The 10,725-nt window shown below is 47.9% G+C and overlaps 1 protein-coding gene across 3 annotated transcripts in view; it reads right to left on the reverse strand.

Moving 5' to 3' along the window:
* Positions 1 to 10,725, reverse strand: part of MIB2 (mindbomb E3 ubiquitin protein ligase 2) — a 92,952-nt gene that overhangs the window by 20,599 nt on the left and 61,628 nt on the right. For all 3 annotated transcript variants that reach the window (XM_019511712.1, XM_019511710.1, XM_019511711.1), the window contains exons 4-6: positions 6,502 to 6,608; positions 1,596 to 1,790; positions 933 to 1,075 (exon numbers count right to left, since the gene is read on the reverse strand). In XM_019511712.1, coding sequence (XP_019367257.1) covers positions 933 to 1,075; positions 1,596 to 1,790; positions 6,502 to 6,608 — 445 coding nt within the window. The remainder of the gene's footprint in view (positions 1 to 932; positions 1,076 to 1,595; positions 1,791 to 6,501; positions 6,609 to 10,725) is intronic.

Here is a 10,725-nt window from a genome sequence, read left to right on the forward strand (position 1 = left end):
AGGGGCTGCTCCCAGGCTTAATCCATGGGTCCAGCAGCAACTGGAGTGGGACTGTGTTCAGGCAGTGGCACACGCCTAGGGACAGACAGCAGCACAGGGCCACATTCGGGAAGCAGCATGGGTCCAGAGGCAAGCAATGGCCCAGGGCCACATTTGGGTGGCAGTGCAGAGCTCTGGCTGGGCAGCAGCATGGAACTGGGGCCTGTGGTAACACAGAGCTGGACTGGGGCTGCAGCAGCATGGAGCTGCTTTTGAGCAGCAGCATGGATCCAGAGATGCAGAGCAGTGCAGGGCTGCATTCAGCAGCAGTGCAGAGCTGGAGGGAGGGCTGCTAACGATGGCCATGGCCCAGTTCTGTGGCAGGCCAAGCCCCCCAAACTTCCAGCAGCCTACCAGGTGGGCCAGACAGAATGGGTCTAGAGCCTGTGTTTGGCACCCTTGCTTCGAAGTGATTCTTTTGTTTCCCCAGTAATGACAACATTTACTAGCAGTCGCTATTTTCTGACAGGTTGCAAAGTCTTCGAGCTTTCTTGCTCAGTCTGCCACAAATGGAATTGTACCTGGAATGACTCTAATTGATCCATTAACTAGGCCCATTTACCCTGACATGTTATCTACAGTCCTGGTACCTACAGCCTGAGTTTCTGTAGACTACAACGAGGGACAACAGACTGGTTCATAAAACAAAGATTTAAAAACAGGCTAAGCCCTGGGAGGAGCATACAGATAGTGAGTCCCTAGCTACAGATTTACAAGCACCTCCAACACCCTAGCACTGAAGAACTTTGATATTACATGTGCTCCATTGACTAGAGGGAAGTATGCCACATGCATGGAGGTCCTAGCAATCTCCTATGGTACGACAAAAGCATGAGAGAGGGAGCAGTACATTATCTGAGGGAAGCAATGAGCAGAAGTGAAGGCAATCGTACCTCAGCCATTTTAGGGTTCCAACCCCCATGTCCCTCTTGCATCTCTCGCAAGATATCGACGTCCAGCAAGCACTTCACTTTGTCACCGTGCTGGAAAGGGTGCCGAGCCGTGCTCTCTTTCTTCTGCAGTTCAGCTGGCTTTCCTGAACAGAAGGACAGCCCCCAAAATGCACCCAGAGTTAGCTACCTCAGCTAGTTGCTCCTTTAACATCCATACGACTGCTTTAAGTATATCCGAACTGGGGAATGAGGAAAGGGAGCAGGTGGAGAAGAAAAACTAGCCCCCCCTTTACTCGTGAGGCATGAACTAAATTCTCTGCTGGGACAAAAGGAGCTTCCAAAACCAGTTTCACAAAGTTGGGCTGGCAAGGTGATGTCTCACTGTCTCCACAAACCCTTCCAATCAGTGGGACTTGGTGTGGGCATTTAGTTTGAATACCAAGCACCCATAGCACTGGAGGGCTGGGCTGGATGTCCCAGCTAATCCATTAGAACATGGTGTTACCAAAAAGTTCTTTTAAATGCCGCATATTATAGGGAAATCTTAGGCATCCAACTTTTCTCTACCAAAGCAGGACAACTCAAGTGCCACGTTCTCCAAAATGGTCAATTCTGGTAGATTCTTACGAGATGCCCATGGCCCAAAGTTAACTTGCCACGTACCTAATTTTGGGAGATGCTCTTTGTAGTAAAAGCCACCCAATGCGTCCACAATGCACTTGAGGTCCACCTTGCCCTTGTGTCCAACGCGGTAAACATTTGTGGTGCTATCAGTCCACGTGACACTGGCCACACTTCGGCTAGTCTCCACATCCCAGCCACGAATGTCCATCACTCTCCCAGTTTTGCCTTCACCACCTGATTGAAGAGAGAAACAAGGTGACTAACTTTCATTTTCCACAGAGCTCTCATAGACTGAAATCCACTGTCATTCAGCAACAGCTCAGTCACCTGGACTAGGACCTCCTAGCTTTTCTATGGCCCTCCAAAGAAGTTAACTGATTCCTCATGAGGGGCTGCAGGTAACTTGATCTCCCTTTCATGGGTAGGGATGCTGAGACGAAGGGTCTCTGGGCTCCACCTGTGGCTATAGAGGGAACCCTGTCACAGCAACAGCAATTTTCTGACCCTAATCCTGTGGTCAGACCAATTCTGGCCCAATGTGGTAGTACAGGACAGAAAAAAGAGATTAAATACCATCAAGGCTACCCCTTCTGGCCCTTCATTCTGCCTTACAAGGTACGCACAGCAGTCCTTTCCAGCTGGCAGGGATGAACTGAACATTTGGATTATTATTTTTTTCTAATTTCTATAAAATGAGGGCACTGATGGTACCAAGGTGCTTATGGCAGGACAGTGAAGTGATGAGCTGGGTTGTGTGTGTAGATAACGATTTAACTCAGCAGAATCTAATTAGTGAAGTTGGGAGTTAGCCTGGACACTGGGGCTAGGCTGCCCGATTCCACCGGAACTGCCAGAGGATGTTTTTAAATGACTGCAGCTGACCCGAGCTATTAAGCTAGAAAGACAGGTAAGGTCTCTGCTGCAATCTTTTTAAATAAATACACTGAAACAGAGAGACAGACTGGGCCAAAGCAAACTTGTCTGTGCTCCAACAGTCCTACAACAGAGCAGAGGGCACTGAGCCAAGCGCTGACAGGCAGGCGGGTGAAGCTGGCTGGGGGATTTCTGCAAGGCCATGCACAGGACCCCAGCTCCACATAACCAGGGCAAGCACGTGGAGCTGTTTAGCAGGCAGCACATCTGCTGCCTACAGCAGCATCCCCCTTCCACACTTCCTTCCTTAGGGGCATCACTGGCAAATATCTTACCACCTTGAGCTTCACACATCTCATGCTGCAAAGGCACAAGCATCTGAGGCTGAGCTCCTGGAGACCCTGGTCTCACCAGGCAGACAGAATCCTGACGTGAGATACTTCAGCACAGAATATGGAAGAGAGAAGCCCACTGGCCATTCAGACTCTCCTTGCCATTGTACCACTGATCAAGGAGACTGTTAACTTCAACGAGAGTGCAGCACCTAGCTTTCCTTGCGACTTTGAGAAGAATAGACAATATTCAGCTCTGTATGGCAGCCACACTCCAGTCCTGCCATTTGAGCAGCCATTTCAATGCCCAGCCCTGCAGCTGGTATTCAGTAAATTGCAAAGCACGTGGGACGATGACAGTGCTTGTAAGATGTAATGTCTGGAACAGCTTCCACAATTAGAACCAATTCCCTAGCAAAAAGGTAGCTAGTAACAATATTCATGTCTGAAAGGTCAGCCCAGCCCCAAGTGCAGCTGGCTGACGATTACTCAGGGAGGGGGGCTGCATCCAAAGAGGTCAGCCCTGTGGGCCTTATGCATTCAGGAGCAAGCAGTCGGCACCAGCCCACCGGAGACAGACTGCAGCATAGTGCAGACAGCAGGCTCATAATCCAGGCCTCCGGTGAAACCAGCAAGCAGCAAACTAACCCACAGCAGTATGAGGTCAAAGATAAAGGCTTTAATGAATAAGTGAGTGCAGGTCCAGACTAAAACTCAGTGAGCAGTGTTTGATTTCTTGCTGTCTGAGATTCCTTCTAGGACACTGGCCAAGCCAGTTCACCTCTATAAGCATCCATCTCTGTCCCATAAAACAGGAGGGCTGATCCTTCTCTTCTCCCACTCCCTGCCTATTTGGTTTGTTGTGCCCCAGCTCCATGGGCAGGAGTCATCCTCTTCTTCCAGGCATGACAGAGCCAGGCAGGACGTTTTCAATGAAATATGTTCTTGATTGGAAAATGTCAACTTATTGAAACCAGATGGAACAGGATGGTTTGAGGACACTTCCAAGGAGTGAACTCTATGTGGTCTGGGGTGGCATTTCTGGTCAGATGCCCCGCCCGCTCTGGCAGACCCAACAGCCAGGTGCCTAGGACATACTCCTGGAATGAAGAGGAATGACAGAGCAAGGACCTGAACCTGGGTTTCCTGCATCCCTAGAGAGTATCCCCACCATTAGCATACTGGCTATACTGGGGCTGATTCTCTCTCCCCCCCCTCCCCTTTATTGGAACAAATAAACAAACCCAAGCTCTGCAAGGTCTTGGATTCTGCCCAACGCAGAGCAAGAACATTTTTTTGAAACCCAAAGATCCTCACCGGGTGGGAAAACCATTCTCCCCCAAACCTAGTGCTAGCACAATGGTGCCTCAGCCTCTCCTAGGACTCTCCACACTCCACTGATCAGTGACTGGCACTGACATGCTGCAGCCTGGAGGAAGCTCCTAGCAGAGATGCTAGACTCAGGGAGAACAGCAGTAGCAGAGTGCTGTTAGGGAGGCTTCATGGCATGGCACGGCACACATGCAAAGTGGGTATCTTAGGCTGTCTCCTTGCTGGCTGGCCAGGATCAATTTCAGAGGGGCAAGGACAGGACGGGAGGAGGAGGGAAGGGAGCTGTGAAATGGGGCAGAAGAGGGGCATTTCAAACACAGAGGAGGATCCTTCCTGCTTTAAAAGTTTTCATGAAGCTGACTCTCAACTCAGTGAGGAAAACAAGAGTGCTGGCTTTACCACCAAGGAGACTTAGAGCTTTTTGATGGGAATAACAAGGGAGACTAACCCAGCCGCACCAGCTTCCCTTCTGCCCAGCATGGTGATTTGGACAGAGAGGTATGGCCATGCATTGGAGAGTAGCAGGGATCACTGAAGGAAGCAAATATACCTGCCTGGGCTGGTATCACCATGCTGAGGTGGAGGCAAGGAGGTCCTACAGCACTGAGATACTCACCTGGTAAATGCAAACGTGTCACTGGTGTGCCTGGTACTTACAAACAAACCACCACGGGGCCTGGACCCCAAGCAGCTGCAGCTGGACAGGACAAATGGGGCTGGGCTTTCTCAACCTCATCTTGGGCCTTGACTAAAGCCACTGGCTCCGCTCTGCATTCAGACCCTTTCCTATAAAGGAGGTGGTTAACACTGGCCCAGATTTCATTCCAGTAGCATTCTGGCTCAGGCCGGGGATAGAAACATGCACAGACACACATTTGGTAAAAGGTGCAAGCTGCTTAGGAGCTAAGGCAGTTACCAGAACCTAGGCCAGCTTGGGAAGAGCCAAACGAAGCAGGGAGGGAAGTTTGGTTAATCAGCACGTTCTGCAGCAGCCCATGCTAATTTCTGCAGAGGGCTTCAGGCAGCAGCAGGGGAAAAAAAAAAGCCACAAAGCAAAATTAAAAGCAAGGCCATTAAATTACTAAGTGTCGCACTTAGGTGCTGTTGCCCTAATAAGACATGAGGCTGAGGGATTAATTACACCGCTCACCAGTGCCCCCAACAAAGTTTACAGGACTCTTTATTGGCTCTTTTTACATGTGTAACCAGACTTGTATGGCAACACATGGAAACCATTCTGACCACAGGAAACTGAGGTCAGAAGGCTGGGTGCTGAGCTGCTGTATGGAGACAGAGCTCCATTGGCATCAAATGAAGCATCACTGATCCTGGCCAGCTGAGGGGCTGGCCTGCCTTTCTCCTTGCCTCACCTTTGTTCTGCTCACATTAGCGCATTCAGGTCTCAGCTCCCTTGAGCTCCACAACTCTCATGTATGCAAATATCGAGCTTGACTCAGACAGGGCTGGCTTCCCTGTATTAGACACGAGCCCCGTTTCCCTTCAGATTCCAAGTGTGTACAGCCTCTGGCACCCACCGCAGACCCACCGCCAAAGCAGACTCAGTCTCAGGCAGAAGGCTTTACAGCCAAGTCACGTGGAGGAAAACAAGCCTGATCCGTGCAGGGCTCCGAGATGGGAACGTACAGGGGAGATCTTGCAGCCTTGCTGCACAGAGGGCCTGAGCCAAAGGCCATTGACATTAATGGAAAGATTCCCATTGACCTCACTGAGCTTTGAACCAGGCTCTCTAGAAGTGCAGCCTTCTTGCAGGCAGAGTTGGAAGACATACGTGGCAGTGGGGGGGGTTCTTGTCCCCTTGCAGCATCAAGTCTGTAGTTACAGTTCACAGAGAAAGCAGAAGTCATCCTGCACTAACTGCTGTCAACAGATTCCCTCAGTGATACATGGGGGACTGCTGCCCCATTAAAAATAAATAAATAATTAAATAAATAAAATCAAAGGACCAAAAATTAAGAGACCTCAGAGAACAATACTAATTCCTACTGCGAGTGCCAGCTCTCTGAGGCACAGAAAGGGACTCTAGGCTCTATCAGGTGTTGTGTATTTTTGCAGCTCTGTATAAATGTCCAAGAGTGCCTCTGCTTCCCCATCTATCAGCCATGGGGTACTTCAGAGACAGGCTGGGAGCATGGGCTCATGAATGCCTGCATGCTGCCCTAATACCATAAGACGACAAAGTGCCAGAGAAGTGTCTCTACACAAATACAAGCAAATAAAGAATAATTAGAGCTCCTCATAAAGCAGTCTGCAGTGTCTGAGTGGCCCCAGCAAATTCCCTGGCTGCAGCATGCATTTATGATGAGCACTTTAGCAAAATCAGTGTTTTTACAGTAGGATTTTTTTTTTCTTTTTTTGTTTGAAAAAAAAGCAAAACTGCAATCCCTTACCATCCTGATTGCCCCATTCCCAGTCTGGGCCACGGACTACCTTAGCCCCCTGGAAGGTGCCCTTTAACTGCATACGAGTCAGGTTCTGTCGTGGATTCACTAGGACCCTGTAAAACAAAAAGCAGAGAAAACAGACCCAAGGGTTATTATTTCCACTGCGGAAGGATGGAGTCCAAAACAGCACCCACCAAGCGACAGCTATGCACACACAGAGCAAGGCCTGGCCTGGGTTGCAAAGGGCTTGCACTCTAAACACTCAAGGAGGACAAAAACCTGGGTGGAAACAGATACAACATACGAAGGCTTATTCTGCAAGCTGATCTTGGACAATGCTGTGGTCCACTGAAAGCACAGGCCAGTGGTTAAGATGATAGCTGAGAAGGCCTCAACTGGCCCAGGTCAAATGCTCTGCTCTGCCATTGAGTTTCTCTGTGACATTGGCTGATGCACCGATGAGGTTACATCTAACATGGGCTCTTTTGCTAGTAAATCCAGCACATCTGACAGCTCGCATCTACACAGCAGGCTGCAGGAGCTAGATTACTGTGGCTAGAAAGCTACCAGAACCTGAGCCACCTTGGAAATCTCTATGCTACACTACAGACCTCAGCTCAGATCTGTCCAGAGGGCCCTTGGTTGAAGATGATATCTACAGTGGTCAGGTCCTGTTAAAGCACCTCCCAAGTGCCATAACTCTGGGCTGCCTCGGCTATTCTAAAACACAGTGTTCTCCTGCACAGAAGACTTTGATTTCACAAAATCCCCTGAGCATTCAATACCCTGCTTTCTCTAGTTGGGGGAGGGGGGGCCAACAGATAGGTATTGCAAAGGTACTGCAATCCATATCCTTATTTGCCTACCTCCTCTTGCCAGGCTCTCTGCAGTGCCCAGAGAGTGTGCGAGAGGGTGGGCACTGAGATCTGAATGCATTCTTTATCCCCCTCTGGAGGGAGAAGCTTGTGACTTGGATAGATACATTTCTTATGCTGGAACTTGGAGCTGGCGTTTAACAACCCACTGAAGCCTGGACCTTTTACCTTCCTCAGCTTGTTACTGGATCTCCTGTGACTTGTGCACTGTGCATCCTAATGTGTTTGTAGAGAACAGAGATATTTGCTCGCGTGCACACACGCACGCACACACACACACACTCCTGCTAATCTGCAGCTTTCCACTATTCAGACTGTAACCCCATAGGGAGAAGATGCAAAGGAATTATCAGACAAAAGATAGCAAGCAGCTGCCTCTGCTTGGGTGCAATCAAGAAGTGGTGGCACACCCCAGCTGCACCACAGCATTTGTCTGGACCATAACCCTGCCTTACACTTGCCCAGAAACCAGCATTTATCTGTGCACTATGTGCCTGATTGACAGCGCAGCATTGTGCTGCTTTTTGACTGGCTTTTGCTAAATATTTTTTTTTTTTTTTACTGACTTACTGAAGCATTTCATCACCTAGGCAAGGAGTATTTGATGAAAATGGTGCTTTTCTCATTAGGCATTGCCTCCTCCACTACAACAGGAAGGGAAAGGCAGAGTGTTGTCGTAAGGCACTGGACTAGGGTTCAAGTGAGCCAGATTCTGGGTTCAGGCTCCCTGAGTGTCCTTCACCTTGCTGTGCCTGGACGTCTCTTGGTACAGCTGGAATGATGCTGCCTCCTTTCTTCCCTGCCCTCCTCAATGTAAGGATCATCTCAGACTATGTGCTGGCACAGCCACTAGCACAGTGGGGTTCTGCTCATAAGATTTCAGGAGATAGTCAAATGAAATGAAGCTGACAAACTAAAACAGGCTGTGTTTTAAGACCCAAGACAGCCTGCAGTTAGTCTTGTATTATTTATACATACAGATCCCACCGAGTCACATTTATCTCCTGGGGTCTATATTTAAATTCAAAATGACTAGGGTCACCCCCTAACCTTCACTGCTAGCAATTAGGGATTCACTTGACTCCAAAGTGCAATCTGTGGTGAGATGGCAGAGATCTCCTGCCCAAAGCTGGGAGACACAATGGGCACAAGCAGGGAACATTTGGAATGAATGGCACGTTCACTATGACCTACTCCTATTTATTTTTTCATTTCAAATTTTCTCCCTGCTCTATTTACACCTCTGAAATCCAGAGCTACCTCCCAATCAACCATTTAAAAAAAGTCAAGTCTTTTTTCTGGTAACAGGTAGTTCTTTAAATAAAGGTTCAACAAAATTACAGTGGGAGTCATGCATAAGGAAGCTCTAAAGTGATTGTTTGGGACAAGAGGATGGCAGACAGGAAGCAGGCTCTGACGCACAGATGTCACTGAAGAACACACTTTAACTGCTTCAGTCTTGGTACAAACAGCTCATCACTCCTCTCTTCCAATTAACTACTATTGCTCTCAGTAAATAGTTAGATACATTAGTACCCTCCATAAGGCCACTCTTTAATTGACAACATTCAGTTCTTGGTAGAACAGATTTTTTTTGTCATCAGTTTTGTGATGTGGGATCTGGAACAAGAGGGATGAGAAGTGTGTGCGCATGTGGGAGGGGAGAGGAATCTCTCTTTACTCAGAAAAATGATACATCTTAACCTCAGCAGCCTTGCAAACCTCAGGGCTCAGATCTAGTTGCAAACACTAGCTTGTAAAACCCTGGAAGTATTGGAGAAAGTCGCTATCAAAGCAGGACTGGAAGTCTGCTGTGCCGCAGGAATACACATCCTGCTCAATGAAAATGGTAAACCCACCTTTAACTAAACAGTTGGAGAACAATCCCCCCCTCTCACTTCACTTCATCAAAGCAAGAACTAAGCTTGCGACACAGAAAATGCAGAGGGCTGAATACACAGGGGCCCTGCAGCACAGGGGCAGGATCTCAGCTGGCGCACACCCCACGGCTCCATCAGGGCTCCTGGAAGCTTCACAATTTTGTGCTAGTGAAGAGACCATGGAGACCTTAATTAGCACTATTGTGTGGTTAATAATCTCCCCTTACAAGTTTCATACTGCAGAACTGCTAGTCACCTCCTCCCACGTGTTGTTTTTTCCTTTTGCAGCAGAAGTCAAAGTGCAGGGTAAGAAAGATTTCCAAAGCCAGGCTGCCCAAAGTTAAGCTCCTAAATCCATATTCCATTGAACTCAATGGGAGCTTGCTTCTATACAGTACTTTTGAGAGAGAATAAAAACGAAGCTACTCTTGTTAAGTGCCTATATTTAATCCAGGAGCTTAACCTTGGGTAACCAGCTTTGTAAAATTCAACCATAATCTGTGCTGTTCTACAGAGCAACAGCATGGCCTCCCCCAAAATACTATATTCAGTTCAAGTTGCTGCAGCTCAGGTAGTTCAGGTGAGCCCATCTTTGAAAGGAGATTGCAAGGAGAGATAAGGAGAATGAGAAAAGGGCTGGAAAGGCTCTCACGTAAAAAGAAACTAAAAAAGATGGGGATTGTTTCATTTAGGAATGGGCCAAAATTTGCAGGACTGAATAAATATAAAATAGCCTCAGTTATTCCTGATCCGAGAGAAGTCATATAAGGAATTTCTGCTTTGTCTCCAACACAAAAACAGGTGAATGCTAAATGAAATGCAAACGTGGCAGATTCAAACCTGATAAAAGAAAACATATGATGCATAACAAGGCTGCCAACCTCTAACTATGAAGAATTAGGAGGAGGTTTATATGGGTGGACAAATTATCCCCACATCTGCCACCTGTGAGGAGGATTCGTTCCCTTCCTCCAAAGCAGGCAGTGATGGTCACCGTCAGGGCTGGGATACCTGATGAGGAGGATGGTGGATCTGAATTAGTCTGGTGATATGGACATTTCTGTTATTAGGTCATTCAATTTTTTTTTTCCTGGAGCAAGGACAGTTCACATTCATAAATGAAGAACAGAAAATCTGTTCTAAAATAAACGTAAATCCCATGCCAAGGGAAAGCATTGCACATCGGAGCTGAAATCACCCACTCAAGAATAACTGGACTAATCCCTGTACAGTGCAATGACACTTCAGCCTTTCACAGCAACGGGATCAAGATAGAGTCTAGGGTAGAACTGGTTGCTTTTCTGTGCTACAACATTGAAAAAAGTCCTGCCTTTGCAGAAGTCCTCAGCAATGAAAAACAAACTACATCCCCTTTCCAGTAAATAGCACCCAGAGCTACCAATCCTGGGAACATGGGAAGTCAAGTGTGCCACCTAGTTTCATAGCTTCATAGATTTAGGGTCGGAAGGGACCTA

This window comes from Gavialis gangeticus, unplaced genomic scaffold (genome assembly GCF_001723915.1).
Source record: "Gavialis gangeticus isolate Ggan-Ray unplaced genomic scaffold, GavGan_comp1, whole genome shotgun sequence".
NCBI classification, from domain to species: domain Eukaryota; kingdom Metazoa; phylum Chordata; order Crocodylia; family Gavialidae; genus Gavialis; species Gavialis gangeticus.